The 21,192-nt window shown below is 36.7% G+C and overlaps 2 protein-coding genes across 2 annotated transcripts; one reads left to right on the top strand and one right to left on the bottom strand.

The window, feature by feature from the left end:
- Nucleotides 1-1,778: 1,778 nt before the first annotated feature.
- LOC114517297 (E3 ubiquitin-protein ligase TRIM33-like) lies at nt 1,779-5,489 on the bottom strand. Its single transcript, XM_028536973.1, has 4 exons — nt 4,689-5,489; nt 3,723-4,146; nt 3,413-3,652; nt 1,779-2,452 (listed from the first exon to the last, which is right to left on the bottom strand). The coding sequence occupies exons 1-4, from the start codon at nt 5,352-5,354 to the stop codon at nt 2,133-2,135; spliced, it is 1,650 nt and encodes a 549-aa protein (XP_028392774.1). The 5' UTR covers nt 5,355-5,489; the 3' UTR covers nt 1,779-2,132.
- Nucleotides 5,490-17,307: 11,818 nt separating this feature from the next.
- LOC114517145 (E3 ubiquitin-protein ligase TRIM33-like) lies at nt 17,308-20,303 on the top strand. Its single transcript, XM_028536803.1, has 3 exons — nt 17,308-18,003; nt 18,612-19,035; nt 20,059-20,303. Exons 1-3 carry the CDS (start codon nt 17,308-17,310, stop codon nt 20,301-20,303), a joined length of 1,365 nt encoding a protein of 454 aa, XP_028392604.1.
- Nucleotides 20,304-21,192: the final 889 nt, after the last annotated feature.

The following is a 21,192-nucleotide window of genomic DNA, read 5'->3' as shown; positions in this document are numbered from 1 at the left end:
CAACTACAATCAAAATTCGAACCAGCTTAAACTTGGTGATAAGCGAGATAAGACACAAACAGCTGTTTACCTGATTTCCTTCCTGTAACATTGCTTTGATGGTCGCACATTTCGACTTCACAGCGTCCTGTTGTTTGCAAAAGATTTCGTAAACCGCGACACACGCGTGGCCAGGTTTCGTGTGCACGGACGCCACACATTTCATGCAAATCAGCTTCCTACAAGTTTCGCAATAGAATTTCGGGGCTGCATCTTTGTGACCAGTGCATCTCAATTTTTCCGTTCCGACCTTTTTTTGCTCCCCCTGATATATTATTTCACTCAGGGAAAGAATCGTATGGCTCTGCATTGTTGGCCAGCCGTCGTGCCGTTCATGACATTTATGACCCAAAAGGATTTCGCATTGCATACATATTGCATGCGATGGTTCCTCGCTGCAGTGGGAACAAAGAGAATCTTCTTTATTTCGATTGGGGCCGACGGCCTTCAGGAGTTTTACGATGAATTTACTGTCAGGCAATGAAGCGACTGTTTCGTCTTGTTTCAATGTGGTTGTGGTCTTGCAGGTCGGGCAGACTAACTTCTTGCATTCGCCATCGACAATTCCTTTGTCTTGTGTCGTCAAGTTCTCGACACAGGCCTTGCAGAATGAGTGAGAGCAAGACAAAGTCTTCGGCTCGATGATGGTCTTCTTACAAATATCACACACGAGAAGATTGTGAATCTCGACAATCGAGCGAGAGGCGGTTAAAGAGGCAGCCATATTAAGATTGTAGAAACAAATTCACAATCGTTTAACTTCGATAAACAGACGTTATAATGTTAGCGAAGAATAGTTTGAAAGTTTAGTCAAACATTCAAGTAATTTCTAGCCAAGCAGAAGTTTATGTTGTTTGTATCTTTGGTCTGGGTTCTGTCTGAGCCCATTCTGAAATTCGAACCTATCAAGAAATATTTTCCATGCAGGTATTGCACGCCCCACTGTGTTACTTGGAATTCACGCAAAAGTGCTTTCCGTTCGGTTGAAAACAATATCATCTTTAAAATCTAACTTGTCAAATTTTACGCCTGCTGCCTATATTGTACATTTTTCAACTTTTGTCTTTCACAAAGCATATTGCAGATATAAATAACAGAACAAGTTAAAATATCAGAGACAGAGTCAAATACTACTATATCAGTGACTACTTCTAAGAATTACCAGATAATACAAATATCTCTATCTGAATATTATAAACCGTCTTTAGTGCATGAGAAATTTCCTTTTTATTTGAATGAATTGAATACGACAAAATGATAAGGTACGGCTATCCAGCGTGTATCGAGCGGCTATTATGACAGAAGAGTCTGGAGAGATCGCTGTTACATAAGATCAAGTAGCCATTATAAGATTGCAAAACAACTACAGTCTGCTCACCCACATACGCAGCAGGTTGATAGCTATAAATCATCAGACAAATACACCTCGATTCATACTAATTCAATACCGAGCATTGATTATTTACAGTCTAAGTAAAGCCCCCCAAATTTTTCCCTGAGATTTCGTTTAAATATTCCGATATTCCCAGTTAATAGTTACCAGTCATACTAGATCTGACTTTTGTTGTACAAACAAAATTTGACAACATAATATTCAGTAGACATTTAAAATATTTTTAATTCAGAATGCTCTGAAGAAAACTGGATTTTTAGTATAATTGATTTTTAGTCAATTAAATATTGCTATTAGTATTAATTAAATATTGCACGACTTCTAAATTCCGAACGTTATTCTTAGAAATCTTAAAAAAAACAGAGCTTTACATTTTAAAATAAATTTTAAAAAAATCACAACTGCTTCGTCTCGGGGACATTCTGAAATATAAGCGTATATACTTAACTCATGTGCTTCTCATAATCTCATTTCCAAGTAATAATGCACCGCGCTGTTTTACATAAATTTTCATAACATTTCAAACATAATTCTTCGAACGCGTGAATAATGTGTATTGACGTAAAGACGAAAATAAGATAACAAATAAAAAATTAAATGGTTGTCGTCCGACAGGAAATATAAAAAATTCCTCTTTTTATAATAATCCTTTTCATTGCCCATTTCAAAAGTATTATTTTCATTCGATCAACCTGGTGTTTTAGTAAAATACTTCGATTTCTGTGGGTTTGAAGTTGTGACTACCAGCAAACAACGACTGGGTTTGTGGAGTGTTGTATTGATATCCTGCTGGTGGTTGGTATGTGTAACCAAGGTTGCTGTAAGAGATTTGATTGCTGTTGGCATTGTCGGCGATGTTGAGATCATGACCTCCACCAAAGGTTGCTCCATAAGAAGGATGACAGCAAATCGCGTTTTCATTTTTTCCGTTAATTAATGAGCATTTAAATGGCTGCAGGTTGTTTGGGTTTCGTAATGAAAATAAAAAGGATGCGTTGGAAGTTTTATATTGTCCTGAACCTAGGAAACAAAACAAATTAATGATCAATCCAGTTCCTGTTTCGCGATCAGCAGCCCAGAGTATTCAGGGGAGGTTTCCAGAGATTGAGTAAGATTTCTTATTTCGAGTTTTTGAATTGTGTAAAACTGACGCGCAATACAAAAGGTTAGAATTAAAGAGGGAAGAATTATATCGAGCGAGCCTATATTAATTGCTGTCTCTATTTATAATAACAAATATAACAATTCATTATTTAAGACTAAACTATAAGAAAAGCATCTTATCTCGAACTGAAAAGAGAACGGTAGAATAAAACCCAAGCATCTTATCTCAAACGGAAAATGTATAAAACTCTTTTATCTCGAACGATATCAAACTCCTTTAGGCATGGTTTAAGCGATAAAGTCTTAAAAATATCCATATATGTATTATTTACCTATAAGTATATTTTTTATTTTTATTTTACAACTATCGTAGCAAGGTGATTATTGTAATATTGTAACTTTATCGTAATCTTTGACTTAAAGATAGATAGTTATTATTTCGTTTATTATAATTAAATTCCAACTTAATGTCATCACATTTAAAACAGGGACAGTAAAAATATTACACTGAAACAAACTGAAACAAAAATCAACAAACTTGAAAATAATTTTCCACATATGATGAACAACAGAAACGCCTGAGTATTCCTTACTTGATGGAGAAGCTTTGCCTTTGATCTGACAAATGCATGTGGTTATCATACGCCCACCGAATCTTTACTCGAAATTATTGTACATTTTTCAGACAATGTGTGTTCAGTTTTATCTTTATACAATTTATGGCGTATAATTCCGTATTGTTTAATTTGTTTATAAGATTGTATTTAGTTATTACTTCAATATGTCTCAGTTACAAAATTATCCGACACAAGAAAGTGAAAAGAACTCATTCGACTGTAGATTGGATATCGAAAGATAAAGTGAATGAAATCTTACAGCTTTGCCAAGTTTGATCAGTGTATCCACCAAAGATCCAGTTTCCAACTTTCACCAAAACTACGGTTCCTGTTTTACCATCACACAACTGGTGAAACTTCTGGCTCTGCCAACCATGGAGCGATGCTCTGTAGCAAAGCTTCAATGGCGATTCTCTGTTGTCAAGGAATCTTAGCAAATGTTTAACAAGCTCCTTTTCACCTTTCAGAATTACCGTATCTGACGTCAATGATTGAAGCCCTGTTTCCAATAAAAAACAGTTTGCAGAAAAAATTTTAAGAAAGTTGAACATAATTATACATATACTTACTATCATCCTCCGCCAATTTTTCGAATATCTTATAAAAACGAATTCTTTCCTTACAGGATTGTGGATTTGTGACTTGAACTTGAAATGACGGCTTTTCACTTAGCAGCATTTGAATATCATCATCGATAACTTTCTGGGCTGTCAACAATTCCTCTAGCTTCGAATTTTCCAACACATCATTTGTACGCTGAAGCGACTTTTCAACTTTTTCCACGTAATTTGATATCTTTTTACTCTGAGTGGAAAGGCTACGACAAGCGGGATCGTAGACTTTGTCAACTTCTTGAATTTTCTCCTCCGAAATCTTATTAATGGCATCAATAACAGTTTTTATCATTTTAACTTTCTGAGCGGTGTGTTTTTCCTTCGTAGATTTTGCTGTTCCCTGGCAAGTTTTCTTGCTCTTATTGACAGTTCCCAAAGCCTGGCAAGTGAGGAGAAATCTTAAGGCCCTGTTACACGGTGCAATTTTTCATGCAACTTGCAATGCAATTCTACTTTTGAGAGATGTAAATTTGTCAACTGCCAACTTTTGTCTTAATTACATTCCATGGCGTTTCTGTCATGCGTCACAGTCGGAAGTTGCCGATTGCCTCGTGACGGATGGGACTTGGGAGATGTAGGTTATTAGTTTCAATTGATTCCACACCTGACACCATGTTAGGCGAGTAAATAATTCCAACAACATGAAAAGCTATATTTAATAATCATTGCCTAAACTAATAACCTATATCTCCCAAGTCCCATCCCTCAGGAGGCAATCGGCAACTTCCGACTGTGACACATGACATTTCTTACACTTCCATTTTGAAGCCTCTTCCCTAATTTACATCTCTTACAAAAAGTAGAATTATTCTTGTCATTGCGTCTTTGAATGAATTGGAGCTTCGTGTTGATCGCGCGAGGATCATAAAAATGAAATTTATGTCGAGGTTTTAACCAGCTAAAAATACGAATAATACGAACCTGATTTCCTTCTTCTAACATTGCATTGATGGTCGCACATTTCGACTTCACAGCGTCCTGTTGTTTGCAAAAGATTTCGTAAATCGGGACAAACGCGTGGCCAGGTTTTGTGTGCACGGTCATCACACACTTTATGCAAATCAGTTCCTTGCATGTGTCGCAATAAAATTTTGAAACGGAATCTTTGTGGCCATTGCAGCGCAACGCTTCCGCTCCGATTTTCTGCTGCTCTTCGTGATGAAACACTTCACTTAGGGTTAGCAAAACATGGCTTCTGTTTCTGGGCCACTTGTCATGATAAGCGCAACAGGAATGACACAAGAGCATTTCACATTCCAAACATACTGCAAGCGAAGTCTCGTTGTCACAGAAACTGCAAATGGCACCCTTTTTTTTTCTATTTGGACCAACAGCAGTCAGCAGTTTTCTGATAAACGCATTATCTGGCAGTGCAGCGACGCTTTCCAATGTGATTGAGGTCTTGCAGATTGGACAAACCAGCTTCGTCTCTTTGTTTTGGGTCGTCAGGTTCTCGACACAGGCCTTGCAGAATGAATGAGAGCAAGACAAAGTCTTCGGCTCGCTGATGGTCTTCTTACAAATATCACACACGAGAAGATTGCGAATCTCGACAATCGAGCGAGAGCTGGTTAAAGAAGCGGCCATATATTGATGTGAGATTGTAATTGTGAAACAATTTATAATCTTTACATTTTCAAACAGCAGTTAGAACCGACTAATAATCCTGTGTGACTATTTTTTTGCCCTTAGTATGTAGACTGTCGACTTCGTCGCAGCTGTTTGAGCACAATTTAAAATTCTATTCAAATAATCTGTTATTATATTCATGTTTCCAAGTATTGAACCCCGCTGTTTTACTTGGAACAAGACGCCTACTAGGCGTTATGATCGCGTCGTTCACAGCGGCGTAGCCAGCCCAGCTATGCAAATTTTGTGTCATAAATGTTCTTAATAATAAAAATGAACAATATACCGAACTATAGGCAGGCTTACTCTGCTCGGCGTGTGCAGTTGTATGTGTAATGAGCGTAAAGGCTGCATTCCACTTACGCGTTTTTCATACGCACGTACACGCACGTAAAAGTCTGAATCCTTATACATGTTACCTTTGAAAAAACTAAGTGAATAAATCGAAGGAACTTAGTTTTCTGCATATTTTAGTATGCATTAGTTGACCTAGATGTTAAATAATAAAAATTTAAAAGCGTTTAAAATTTTCCGTACGTGTACGTGCGTATAAAAAACGCGTAAGTGGAAAGCAGCCTTAAAGATAAGGTTAGCACTTGCTAGCATTTTGATCGCTTTATTGATTCTACTTTACGGCTTCGAAGGTGAAACGAAATATGCCCAAAGTGAATACAACACGTGATATAACTATCAACCTACCTGTGCGCAGGTTCCCGATTAGGGTGATACGGCCTGCAGCTAGCGACGCTGGGGGTCGACCCGAGAGGAAAATAAAAAAAAAAAACCAAGCCGAAACTATAGATCGCTGTCGCTACGCGACGCGATCAATTAACGCAATATCTAACTTTCCCTTTCACATAAAGTCTTTGTTATTCAAAAACCTAATTCGTCAACCTGTGTTCTACCTATATAATAAATATATCAAACACAAACATTTTGTCTTCCAAAATATTGTTGATGCGATCTTCAACATCTTTCATCATTTCATCTTTCGGAGCGATGTGTTTTAATTTGATATCTTTCGCGGTTTTCTCGTAAGTTACCTTGCTGTTTTTCACACTTTCTAAAGCCTGGAAAGATGAGAACTTTTAAGTTAATCGCTGAATAATGAATATTCAATCACAGTTCTGCCCGATCAGACTTGCACAAATGTAAAACAAAACACACTCATGTTTAGCCTTTTATAGGGTTTGGGTTTAGGAATTTGTAGGTTATAAATTTAAAAGAAAGTCCTTTTTAAAAGATTACTATTTGCGAAACATTGTTTGCATGTCTTCATCTCTCATGCCGTCATGGTAAAACTATTCACACTAAAATTTCCCTCTACTCCTCTAGCTCAAAGGCTTCAAAGACACTGCTATTTAAGTAGGCGGAAAATTTGAATTCAGTGGTATTCAGTGATGAGCCTCCGTGGCTCTTGGGAAAGCGCTTTGTATAAAAACAGGAAAACAGGAAAACAATCATCAACCGGATTTTCTGTGTGTACACTTGATAATGTGTAAAACATTGAATCATTTTTTGAATGTAAATTGGTTGGAAATGACTGCGCATTCATAATCAAACATCAATCAATTACTATCAAAATTCAGCCTCGTACCCAGGCGCTTTATTGGAAAACATAAAAACTGCATTCAGCGTAATGTATAGATCTGTGCTGAATGCAGCCTTTATGTTTTCCAATAAAGCGCCTCGGTACGAAGCTGATCAAAACTCGAAGCAGCTCAAACTTGGTGATAAGGCACAAACTGCTTACCTGATTTCCTTCCTGTAACATTGCTTTGATGGTCGCACATTTCGACTTCACAGCGTCCTGTTGTTTGCAAAAGATTTCGTAAACCGCGACACACGCGTGGCCAGGTTTCGTGTGCACGGACGCCAAACCAAATTTCCCCCGAGATTTCGTTTAAAAATTCCGATATTCCCAGTTAATAGTTCCCAGGCACACTAGATCTGACTTTTGTTGTACAAACGAAATTTGACAACATAATTATTCAGTAGATATTTAAAATATTTTTAATTCAGAATGCTCTGAAGAAAACTGGATTTTTAGTATAATTGTTTTTAATCAATTAAATATTGCACGACTTCTAAATTCCGAACGTCCTTCTTAGAAATAAAAAAGAAAAATAAAAGAAATAAAAAAATCTAAAGCTTTACATTTTAAAATAAATTCCAAAAAAATCAGAACTGCCTCGTCTCGGGATGGGATCCCGGAATTGGCAACGCTGCTCTGGAACATTCTAAAATATAAGCGTATTTACTTAACTCATGCGCTTCTCATTTCCAAGTGGTAATGCACCGCGCTGTTTTACATAAAATTTTCATAACATTTCAAACATAATTCTTCGAACGTAAAAAAAATTTCAAATTATATGTAGCTGATATAATATATATAATGTATATTGACGTATAAAGACGAAAATAAGATAACAAATAAGAAAGTGAAATGGTTGTCGACCGAAAGGAAATATAAAAAATTCCTCTCGCTATAATAATCCTTTTCATTGTCCATTTTAAAAGTATTATTCTGATTTAATCAACCTGGTGTTTCAGTAAAACACTTCGATTTCTGAGGGTGTGAATTTGTAACTACCAGCAAACAACGACTGGGTTTGTGGAGTGTTGTATTGATATCCTGCTGGTGGTTGGTATGTGCAACCAAGGTTGCTGTAAGAATATTGATTGCTGTTGGCATTGTCGGTGATGTGGAGATCATTACCTCCACTAAAGATTGCTCCACAAGAAGGATGACAGTAGATCGCGTTTTCATTTCTTCCGTTAATTAATGAGCATTTAAATGGCTGCAGGTTGTTTTCGTAATGAAAATAAAAACGATGCGTTGGAAGTTTTATATTGACCTGAACCTAGGAGAAGAAACAAAACAAATTAATGATCAATCCAGTTCCTGTTTCGCGATCAGCAGCTCAGAGTATTCAGGAGAGGTTTCCAGAGATTGAGTAAGATTTCTTATTTCGACTTTTTTCCGGAATTATTTGTGAAAACGCGCAATACAAAAAATTTGAATTAGAGTGTGAAGAATTATATCGAGTGGACCGATACTTATCACTATCACTATTTAGAATAAAAAATAAATGATTCATCATTTAAGACTAAACTATAAGAAAAGCATCTTATATCCGGAACTGAAAAGAGAACGATATGAAAACTTTTTATGGTTTGAGCGATATATTCTAAAAAACATTCATATATTAATCATGTAGTATAGATTTTTATTTCATCATGCATAGCAAGGTATATAATGTAATATTGTAACTCTATTGTAATCATTTCACTTAAAGATGGATAGTTATTATTACGTTTATTATTAACTGGATTCCAACTTAAAGTCACGTTTAAAACAGGGACAGCAAAAATATTACACTGGTATTAAACAAACTTAAGAATATTTTTTCACATATTTCATCATTGCACCAGCACATTTTAAATTGATTAAACAACAATAAAAACGCGCGAGTATTATTTCCTTACTTGACTGCGAAGCTTTGATTTGAAACACGCAGTTATCATTGTGCGCCTCATCTTTATACTTGAAATTATTTGTACATCTTTCAGACAAATTATGTTCAGTTACTGAGCTTATACAATTTATGGCGTATAATTCCGTATTGTTTCATTTGTTTAGAAGATTGTATTTAGTTATTACTTCAATATGTCTCAGTTACAAAATTGTCCGACACAAGAAAGTGAAAAAAAACTCATCTGACTGTAGATTGGATATCGAAAGATAAAGTGATTCAGAACGAAATCTTACTTACCATTCCAAGTTTGATCAGTGTATCCACCAAAGATCCAGTTTCCAACTTTGACCAAAACTACTGTTCCTGCTTTACCATCACACAGCTCATGAAAATTATGGCTCCGCCAACCATGGAGTGATGCTCTGTAACAAAGCCTCAATAGCGATTCTCTGTTGTCAAGGAATCTTAGCAAATGTTTAGCGAGCTCCTTTTCACCTTTCAAAATCACGGTGTCTGGTATCAATGTCAATGGATCAGGAGGAGGTGGTGGAGGACCTGTTTCCAATAAAATAATAGTCAACAAAAGCATTTTCAAGGCGAAGAGAAATATATCTAGGCTACATCGCTACTTACAATTCTCCTCTGCCAATTTCTTGAACATATTATAAAAACAAAGTTTTTCCGTACAGGATTCTGGATTTGCGAGTTGAACTCGAAACGTTGTTAAATTTGGCGGCATTTCGTTTCGCAGCTTTTGAATATCAACATCGATAACTTTCTTGACTGTCAACAACTCTTTAAGCTTCGAATTTTCCAACACATCGTTTGTACGCTGAAGCGACTTTTCAACTTTTTCCAGGTAAGTTGATATCTTTTCACTCTGAGTGGAAAGGCTTTGACAAGCAGGATCGTAAACTTTGTCAACTTCTTGAATTTTCACCTCCAAAATCTTGTTGATACGATCTTCAACATCTTTCATTATTTCATCTTTCCGAGCGATGTGTTTTAATTTGATATCTTTTGCGGTTTTCTCGTATTTTTGCTTGTCGTTTTTCACACTTTCTAATGCCTGGAAAGCCATGAAAAAATTTAAACTAATCGCAAAATATTTTGACAGTTCTTCTCGACTTGCAGAATTGTAAAACACGAGATGTTTGGGATTCAGATTTAGAAATGATGTGGGCAGAAAATGAAAATTACAAGCAGGTCGGTTTTGAGCAGATCTTTAAAATATTTAGACCAAATCTTGTATTCGAAACAACAGGAACTAAGTCTGAGATCGTTTACCAATAGTGGTGTGTATTTTTTCACTGCAAAAACCCCGTTAATGGCTATCATTTACATTTAATTTAAGTGAAAAAAGCTTAATTGTAAGGGATGACGAAAAGTGATGGGGAATGATAATAAAAGATGAGGAAAAAACTGAGTTCGAAAAAAGCTGAACATGCAATCGCGGTACGTTGAGCCTCGCGTGAATTTAACGTGGGAGTTGATCAGTGATCATGCATCTCTCTTACTTCGATGAAACGTGAACCGAATTCTTCCATTACAATAAGTTATTGGGCGCATGCTAGGGCATATTCGACACTTGCGATTTTTGCTCCGACATTATGTGCGATTTTCTTCTTTTGATAGATGTGAACGAGTAATTAGTTACGGATGCTCTGATGTGTACGAACTCTTATTTGAACATCCGTAACTAATTAACTCGTTCACATCTATCAAAAGAAGAAAATTGCACATAAAATTGCACCCTAAACGGTCCCTGAAGTTAACAGAAAAAAATCATTATAAAGTTATCATTCATTACATTGTCGTCAACAGTATATTTTATGCATTTGAAGATGATGCCGGACACTGTCTTTTGAGTATTTGGACAAAACCGACATTAAAGTCACCATATTGCGCATTAGTTCTGCCTCTGCTAATATGGACAATGTGATGAGGTACGCATATTTCTGAATTTTTTGCATATTTTGAATTTTTCGTGTATTTTAAAACGTACAAAAGTTCAAAATGTGAACAAACCTGTTCATTTGTTTACATACAAGTGGTCTCGACCTCCACATTAAAATTTACACAAAATGCGGTAAAAAAGACTTAAACTGCTAACCTTATTTCCTTGTTGTAACATGGCGTCAATCGTCGCGCATTTTGACTTCACAACAGCTTGTTGTTTGAGGAAGATCTCGTGGGTCCCGATACACGCGTGGCCAGGTTTCGTGTGCGCGAAGCCTAGACATGATTTGCCGCAAATCAATTCATTACATGTTTCGCAATAAAATGTTGCGGCCGTTTCTGCATGGCGAGTGCATTTTAACTCTTCCGCTCCGATTCTATTTTGCTCATCCCAATTTAAGATTTGATCTATGGGTAGCACTAAATGTTTTTTCAGCTCTTCCCAACTCTCATGAAACATGTAACACTCGTGACACAATAGGTTTTCAGAGCATTCCGGACAAATCAAAATCGAAGGCTTCTTTTTGCATTTACCACAAACTGGAACCGGTTGCTGGTGTCGATTTGGACCGACAGCGGCTAACAAATTAATGATATATTTATCATCTTCTAAAGCAGCGACAGTTTCGTCTGGTTTCAGGGTAGTTTCCTTGCCACAAATTGCCGTTGGGCATTTCAATTTCAATTTCAGTTTGCCGTCGCTGTCGACATTTTTTTCTTCATCTTTTGTCGTCAGGTTCTCGACACAGGCCTTGCAGAATGAATGAGAGCAAGACAACTTCTTCGGCTCGCTGATGGTCTTCTTACAAATATCACACACGAGAAGATTGCGGATCTCTTTAATCGAACGAGAGGCGGTTAAAGAAGCAGCCATTAGATTGCAATACAATTTACAATCGTCTAACAGGAGTTAGACGGTTATACCAATAGCGAAGGATAACTTTATAGTTTATTTTGCCAAGCGAAGGCTGCTCTCGGCCTTTCGCTGCCAGCGAAGGTTTCTTTCTTTGTTCCGGGTTCTGTCTGAGCACATTCTGAAATTGTATCCTATTGAGCAAAATTCTTACCCATTTCCAGGTATTGTACCCTGCTGTTTACTTGGAATCTACGCCGATACGTGCTAAATACTTTCGATTGTAAAACATAGAGTCTTTATCTTTGTTAAAACCTGATGTGGACGTGAAATTTAGAACTAGTTAACATGTCCGAATCAAATGCTTGTCCAGTTTCAAGAAATAACGGCCGAAATTATGATAGCTACGAATTTTCATGGTTAATCGAGACGCGTGGTATTATTTTCATTAAATCATATGACTGAATCAACCACTGCAACTTTCTAAAATCTTTGGGCGATAAGTGTATTAATTAAGAACTTACTTAAAGACTTCGGTCCTTAGAAAAGGAGTGCTGTATCGTATACTGCATATCAACATGAATTTCGTTTCTCTTCAAGATATTAATCGTGTGTTGAAGTAGTTGAATTTTCCCAGAAGACAAAATATGCATAAAGTAAATAATAAGTATATTATCAGTAGAGTGACCGGGTGAAAATGTTCATAGTTTCTTCTGTATGTACATGCATATATAGTCAAGTATTTTAAATTTTCAACCATCTCTGAAATTCCTTTGCAAATATCAGCAAAAACTGTCCCAAATGACACATTTGTCCGGTCGTTTTATTAAAATGCGGCAGACAGATCACAATATAGTACAGTTATCGTATGACGTATATCGATCAGCAACTAGCTGTTTAACAGACAAAGATCGCTAGCACGATAATCACGAATATTAGAGATTATACAGAAAAACGTCAGAATCTGATACACAAAACCTAGCTGTGACATTCAATTGATTCAATACTTCTATATTTTGTCATTAAAACTTGTTATCAGCTGATAACAGTGATTTTTGTGAGCCGGCGTATTTAGAATTTGAGTTGTGGTTTTTGTTAAATGTTGTGATTTGTGTTTCAGTAAAATACTATAATATATATAATGTGTATTGACGTAAAGACGAAAATAAGATAACAAATAAAAAAGTGAAATGGTTGTCGTGCGACAGGAAATATAAAAAATTCCTTCTGCTATAATAATCTTTTTCATTGTCCATTTTAAAAGTATTATTCTGATTTAATTAACCTGGTGTTTCAGTAAAATACTTCGATTTCTGAGGGTGTGAAGTTGTGACTACCAGCAAACAACGACTTGGTTTGTGGAGTGTTGTATTCATATCCTGCGGGTGGTTGGTATGTGTAACCAAGGTTGCTGTAAGAGTTTTGATTGTTGTTGGCATTGTTGGCGATGTGGAGATCATGACCTCCACCAAAGGTTGCTCCATAAGAAGGATCACAGAAGATCGCGTTTCCATTTTTCCCTTAATTAATGAGCATTTAAATGGCTGCAGGTTGTTTGGGTTTCGTAATGAAAATAAAAACGATGCGTTGGAAGTTTTATATTTCCATGAGCCTAGGAGAAGAAACAAAACAAATTAACGATCAATCCAGCTCTTGTCTCGCGATCAGCAGCTCAGAGTATTCAGGAGAGGTTTCCAGAGATTGAGTAAGATTTCTTATTTCGACTTTTTGCCGGAATTATTTGTGAAAACGCGCAATACAAAAGGTTAGAATTAAAGTGAGAAGAATTAAATCGAGCGAACCTATACTTATCACTGTCACTATTTATAATAAAAATAAAATAATTCATCATTTAAGACTAAACTATAAGAAAAACATCTTATCTCGAACTGAAAAGAGAACAGTATGAAAAATTTTTTATGGTTCGAGCGATATATTCTAAAAAACATTCATATATTAATCATGTAGTATATATTTTTATTTTATCATGCATAGCAAGGAATATTGTAATATTGTAACTCTTATTGTAATCATTTCACTTAAAGATGGATATAGTTATTAACCAACTTAATAATGTCACATTTAAAACAGGGACAGCAAAAATATTATACTGAGATCAAACAAACTTGAACAATATTTTTTCACATATTTTATCATTGCACCAGCACATTTTAAATTGATTAAACAACAAAAAAAACGCTTGAGTATTCCTTGATCGCGACGCTTTGATTTGAAACACGCGGTTATCATACGTGCACCGAATCTTTACTCGAACTGTGTTCAGTTACTGAGTTTTATACAATTTATGGCGTATAATTCCGTATTGTTTAATTTGTTTAGAAGATTGTATTTAGTTATTACTTCAATATGTCTCAGTGATAAAATTGTCCGACATAAGAAAGTGAAAAGAATTCATCCGCCGACTATAGATTTGATATCGAAAGATAAAGTGAAAAAAATCTTACTGCTTTGCCAAGTTTCATCAGTGTATCCACCAAAGATCCAGTTTCCAACTTTGACCAAAAATACTGTTCCTGTTTTACCATCACACAACTGATGAAACTTCTGGCTCTGCCAACCATGGAGTGATGCTCTGTAGCAAAGCTTCAATGGCGATTCTCTGTTGTCAAGGAATCTTAGCAAATGTTTAACAAGCTCCTTTTCGTCTTTCAAAATAACCGTATCTCGCATCAATGGATGGAAACCTATTTCCAATGAAAAAACAGTTTGCAGAAGGAATTTCAAGAAAAATAAACATATACATATACTTACAATCATCTGCCGCCAATTTTTCCAATATCTTATAAAAACGAATTCTTTCCATACAGGATTGTGGATTTGTGACTTGAACTTGAAATGACGGCTTTTCATTTTGCAGCATTTGAATATCTTCCTCGATAACTTTCTGGGCTGTCAACAATTCCTCAAGCTTTGAATTTTGCAACACATCATTTGTACGCTGAAGCGACTTTTCAACTTTTTCCAGGTAATTTGATATCTTTTCACTTTGAGTGGAAAGGCTTTGACAAGCGGGATCGTAGACTTTGTCAACTTCTTGAATTTTCTTCTCCGAAAACTTATTAACGGCATCAATAACAGTTTTTATCATTTCATCTTTCTGAGCGACGTGTTTTGCTTTCGCAGATTTCGCCGTTCTCTCGCAAGTTATCTTGCTCTCATTGACAGTTTGTAATGCCTGGCAAGTGAGGAGAAATGAGAGTAAATGCCCCGATTATGTGAACAAAAGTGTCTTCGGTAAAGTGCTAGCAAAATCATTACCATATTGGTCATTTAAGCTCCGTTTACACTACACCCAATCTATCGGCACGGCTAAAATGTGTACCCGTACCAATTTCGTCCGTGTTCGGTCTTTGTATTGGTAGCCTGAACATTAATAAAGATGGGTACGGGTACCAATTTTAGCCGTGCCGTTCCAATAAATTAGGTGTAGTGTAATGAGACTTTAATTATATAATGCAAGTCTTTAAAGCTTTGCTAATTATTCACGTCATTTCGTCTTTAGATCGTCGTGTTAATCGCGCGAGGAGCGTGAAACTGAAATTGACTTCAAACTTTTAACAAGCTCAAAATACGCACCTGATTTCCTTTTTGTAACATTTGACTTCACAGTGGCCTGTTGTTTGCAAAAGATTTCGTAAATCGGGACAAACGCATGCTCTGGTTTTGTGTGCACGGTCGCCACACATTTTATACAAATCAGTTCCTTGCATGTGTCGCAATAAAATTTTGGAACGGAATCTTTGTGGCCATTGCAGCGCAACACTTCCGCTCCGATTTTCTGTCGCTCTTTGTGATGGAACACTTCACTTAGAGTTAGCAAAACATGGCTTCTGTTTCTGGGCCACTTATCATGCCAACCACAACAGGAATGACACAAGAGCATTTCACATTCCAAACATACTGCAAGCGAAGTCTCTTTGTCACAGAAACTGCAAATGACGCTTTCTTGTTTTCCATTTGGACCAACAGCAGTCAGCAGTTTACTAATAAACGCATTATCTGGCAATGCAGCGACGCTTTCCAATGTGATTGAGGCCTTGCAGTGCCAGATTGGACAAACCAGCTCCGTCTCTTTGCATTGTATCGCCAGATTCTCGATACAGGCCTTGCAGAATGAATGAGAGCAAGCCGACGACGTCTTCGGCTCGTTGATGGTCTTCTTACAAATACCACACTCGAGAAGATTGTGAATCTCTTTAACTGAGCGAACGCTCGTTAAACAAGCGGCCATATGACCGTGATATGAGGTTGTAAAACAACTTTTAATGTTTCAACTTTCCTCCTAAACGGCGTTACAACATCAAGGAAGTAGAAGCAAAACTGTGACGACGTTTTGATCCAGCACAAAAACCTGTCTGGCCACATCCTGAAATTCAAGCCTATCATGCCAGCATCGTTTCTAGGTATTGCACCCTGCTGTTGACTTGGAATTGACGCAATTTGACTTTCTTTTTACTCAGAAAACAGAATACCGGGTGTCCCAAAAAAAACTTTACCTGTTTGTCTTAATATAACTCAAAAACGATAAAAGCTATTGAGTTGAAATAAACTCCACTGTATACAAGCAGGGCTAACTTAGATTTTGATATATAACATTAAATTATTGATGTGATATTTACGGAGATACAAGCATTTGATGTCGCAAGGTACTTTCAAAATCCGTGAAAAATTGAAAAAAATCGGCTATTAAATTAATTCGAAAATACTTGCATGCCACTTCCCGTGGTAAGTTTTTAACTTCAGCGATTTTAACTTTAATTGTTCGCTCTTATATAAGAGTAAGTTTGCAATGGAAAAGCGTACATTTAAAGTTAAAATCACTAAAGTTAAAAACGTAAAAGTTAAAGTATTAGTTTCGAAAAAATTTAATAACCGATTTTTGTCAATTTTCCACAGATTTTGAAAGTACCTTGCGACATCAAATGCTTGTATCTCCGTAAATATCGCATCAATAATTTAGTGTTATAAATCAAAATCTAAGTTAGCCCTGCTTGCATGCAGTGGAGTTTATTTCAATTTAATGACTTTTATTCGTTTTTGAGTTATATTAAGACAAAGAGGTAAAGTTTTTTTTGGGACACCCGGTACAAACATAAAGTCGCTTTTGTTATGACAAAACACAATATTTCTTATTGTTTTCTATCTATATCTAATTCTTCCTTGTTCTTCATACTTCATACTTCGCAAACTTGCAAAGCAGTGCATGATGTTAAAAAGGAAAAGATGCTGTGGAGAAATTTCGAGCTCAGAGCCTAAATCGACAGCCATGTTTTAAAATGCGGTATATTTTATTTAACGTGCAGTAATTCCCATCTGAAAGAGGCAGAGACAAATAACTGCGAATATCCGAAGATGGACAGGCGAAACAAAACGACATAACACAGTTGGGTGCAACACTCGGAAATCATCGAACCGGACGAACCCTGTATGTAAACAATGTAAATAAGCATGCATAACATTTGGAATGTGGTCAAACAGGGTTAAGCAAGTCCCAGTATCGGGTTTCTTGACTGGAAGTAGTAATTGTTTAGGGCCACAATAATTTGGATATTGTCATATTGATATTGATTGTGAATTGTTCTACAATCTTACGGGCGTTATGGCTGTTTCTTTAACCAGCTCTCGTTCGATTATCGAGATTCACAATCTTTTGGTGTGTGATATTTGTAAGAAGACCATCAGCGAGCCGAAGACTTTGTCTTGCTCTCATTCATTCTGCAAGACCTGTGTCGAGAACCTGTCGACACAAGACGAAGATGTCGATGACGAATGCAAGAAGTTAGTCTGCCCGACCTGCAAAACCACAACCACATTGAAACCAGACGAAACAGTCTCTTCATTGCCAGACAGTAAATTTATCGCTGAGCTGCTAACTGCTGTTGGACCAGATCGAAACGAAGAGACTTCATTATGTTCTTACTGTCACAAAGAAACCTCCATTGCAACGTGCATGGATTGTGGAATGATATTCTGCCATACGTGTCACGGATTTCATGATACGTGGCCGGCTAATAAAAGCCATAATCTGCTGTCTCTAAGCGAAATTATAAATCGTGACGAGCAAAAGCAGATTGTGGCAGACACGTTACGCTGCACTGCCACTGGTCACGAGACTGCAATTCCGGAATTTTATTGTGAAACATGCAAGGAACTGATTTGCATAAAATGTGTTGCATCCGTGCACACGAAACCAGGACACACCTGCATTGCGACTCACGAGATTTATGTAAAGCAACAAGAGGCTCTTAGGAAAAAATGCGCCACTATTAGCGAAATGTTAGCAGAAGAAAACAAGGTTAGTGATCCTTGAAATTCAGTGCTGTATATAACTGAAGGCTTTGTTGAACTAAACGAATTTGTCCATGGTGGATTTTTATGATTTTTCTTCTCTTTTTTTCAATTTTTCATTTTATTTGCTAAGGTGACGGCATGCAAAAATCTGACAAGTTTTCATTGACAAGAAGCCTTGTTAAAACGTTGGTCACGCCAGCTTTTAAACTATACCACTCTGTTTGTGTGCGCCCGACCAGGAAAAATTGTTTCTCCTACACACGAAAAAATAAGCTTGAAATATATAGGCTTGACAAAAAACGTATGCAACTATAATCCGTGTCGACCTGGGCCCGCTTGTATCAAGGGATAAGTCAAAATTAAATAACACTCTTACATCTCTCTTGAATGAGTCAACTTGAATTTTATGCACTGAATATGTAGTTGTAAACAGTATCTTTGTATTAAGTTGAAAAACATTTAGTTTGCTTCTTGAATAAGACGATAGACTTGCTCTCTATTTAACCACCGTTTAAGCTAAACGGGCTTGATACAACCGGCCCCAGATGTGAAGGCTTCCGATGGAGGTAATTCAATTTTTTCTTATACTAATAATTGTTTTCCATCGTTAAGGCGTTAGAAACGTTCAAAGAAACCAAGGTAACTTATGAGAAAAACGCGAAAGATATCAAAGTTAAACACGCCGCTCAGAAAGATGAAATGATGAAAATTATTGAAGAAGGCTTTGACAAAGTTTTGGAAAAAAAATTAGAAGAAGTCGATCAAGTCTTCAATCCCGCTTGTGAAAAGCTTTCTTCCCAAATTGAAATGATATCAAATTACGTGGAAAAAGTTGAAAAGTCACTTCAGCGTACAAATGATGTGTTGGAAAATTCGAAGCTTGAAGAATTGTTGTCAGCGCAGAAAATTATCGATGATGATATTCGAATGCTGCGATATTTATCATCGTTCCAGGTCCAGCAAGCTGACACGGAGTCCTGTATGGAAATGCCTCGTTTTTATGAAACAATCAAGGAATTAGCAGTGACTTATGCAGGTTAGAATGATACTCAATTAACCGATAGTGCACGGTGAAATTTGATTTTCTATGCGATTCATTCATTCATTGGTCCGAATTTTTTTAACAGAAAAATACGACATAATTGTCATCGCAGGAATAGAGTTTACTTGTATATGACTTAGCATCAAATGTGGTATAACAACTGGCTAAAAGAGAAAACATTTCTCGACGTTTCGACCTGAGGGCCGCTGCCACGCTGCTCCCTGGACGTATTTACTTGTATATATATGTCTAATTAGTTTCAAGGTATACACTGCGTATATTTTATAGTTCAAAGTTCAGGGGCTATAACGCTATGACATGTAATTATGATGAGCGCTCTTTGCTTTAAGTTGACTGATATTATTATTGAAGTACTTCGGATCTAGGAAGGTTTTACTTCGTAAAATGAATGTGCCTCGCCGCCCTGAACTACTTTCGGCCTCCTTGGCAAAGCTTTCAGCGTGTTTAACCTAGGCCTTCAAATAACAAGCATGTTGCATGTATGAGAGTGTCTTGACTTAAAATATCGAACACGAGAGACTTCTGGTCGTTCAAAACAGAACAAAAAGTTTGTTAAAAAACAAGGAACCATCGCTTCTGGCATGTTTCAGGCTTAGTACATGTCTTAAGCTTGACACACGCAATAACTCTTGGCTAAGTTAAAGACGCCAAAGGAAGTCGTTAATTATCCACACACGAAGGAAACTTGCCTTAACTAAAAAAAACTATCTGAATCCGAGAGTGAACCGGCTAGAGGTTGGTGAGACAACCGCCTCACGATGACGTAAGCCTGGCGTTGCATGTGCGGCACCATAGATAGGGGCGGAAATTTTGAAGGTCTGTTTTAGATTTTGACTGCATATAAATTTAGTTCAACTTCATTGCTCTTGACCGTTCTTTTCCGTTTGCCCGCGAATTACAAATTTACAATGGTCAGGAATCGTCAGAAAGCATATATTGCTTTATTTGAAATATCCGTATGTGGGAATGTATGAAAAAATTCGTCAATTAATATAGATGCTATGCCAGACACAGTGATCCTGAAGAAAGAAAAGAAACTTTTCGAACAGTTGTTAAGTTTTCTTCACGAAAAGAAGTCGCCATTGAAGCTTTGCTACAGAGCGTCACTCCATGGTTGGCAGAGCCAGAAGTTTCATCAGTTGTGTGATGGTAAAACAGGAACAGTAGTTTTGGTCAAAGTTGGAACCTGGATCTTTGGTGGATACACTGATCAAACTTGGAATGGTCAGTATGCAATATAAGAATTAAATAATAAGTGATGAACAATGTGGTATATCAATGAGGATATTGAGAGATATTAAACCCTAGTCTATTTCCTACATTGGAAAATGTGCTTAACAAATAGATTACAATGAACCGTAAACTGAAAAAAATCCAAAATTAATTGAATTATTTGTTTGCAATTTAAAAACAAGAAAATTGCTGTGACGTCATTCCGTGCGTCTGTCCTCTTATAGATCATGGCTCTCGACCAATGAAATTGCTTGAATTCTTTACGTTATTATATAATTTGCTATAGTGACCTTTTTTCTCCTAAACATAGGTTCAGCACACTGGAAAACTTCCAACGCATCGTTTTTATTTTCATTACGAAACCCAAACAACCTGCAGCCATTTAAATGCTCGTTAATTAACGGAAGAAATGGAAACGCGATCTACTGTGCTCCTTCTTATGGAGCAACCTTTGGTGGAGGCAATGATCTCCACATCGCCAACAATGCCAACAGCAATCAAAGCTCCCGCAGCAACCTTGGTAACACATACCAACCACCAGCAGGATATCAAAACAACACTCCACAAACCCAGTCGTTGTTTGCTGGTAGTTACAACTTCAAACCCACAGAAATCGAAGTATTTTACTGAAACACAAATGTTAAAATCGATCCCGTATAACTATCAGTATACACGCCTAAATCATCAACAGACCTTACCTATATGTAGTACGACATTTCGCGGCATAATCCGATTACTATAAGCCCACAATGCTTTGCCAGATTTGCAGTTAATTACAAGATATTACTTGCAAAGCATCCTGGTATTTTTAGTTAAGTATATAGAATATCGTCATATAATGTGAAAAAAAGTAGTCTGACCCCTATGAGCAAGAGTTATTCTAGACAACCTCCACAA

The sequence above is a fragment of the Dendronephthya gigantea genome, unplaced genomic scaffold (genome assembly GCF_004324835.1).
Source record: "Dendronephthya gigantea isolate DGI-Jeju-01 unplaced genomic scaffold, DenGig_1.0 000007F, whole genome shotgun sequence".
Classification (NCBI taxonomy): domain Eukaryota; kingdom Metazoa; phylum Cnidaria; class Anthozoa; order Malacalcyonacea; family Nephtheidae; genus Dendronephthya; species Dendronephthya gigantea.
The sequence above is the reverse complement of the archived record's forward strand: the minus strand, read 5'-3'. Positions and strand labels throughout refer to the sequence as shown.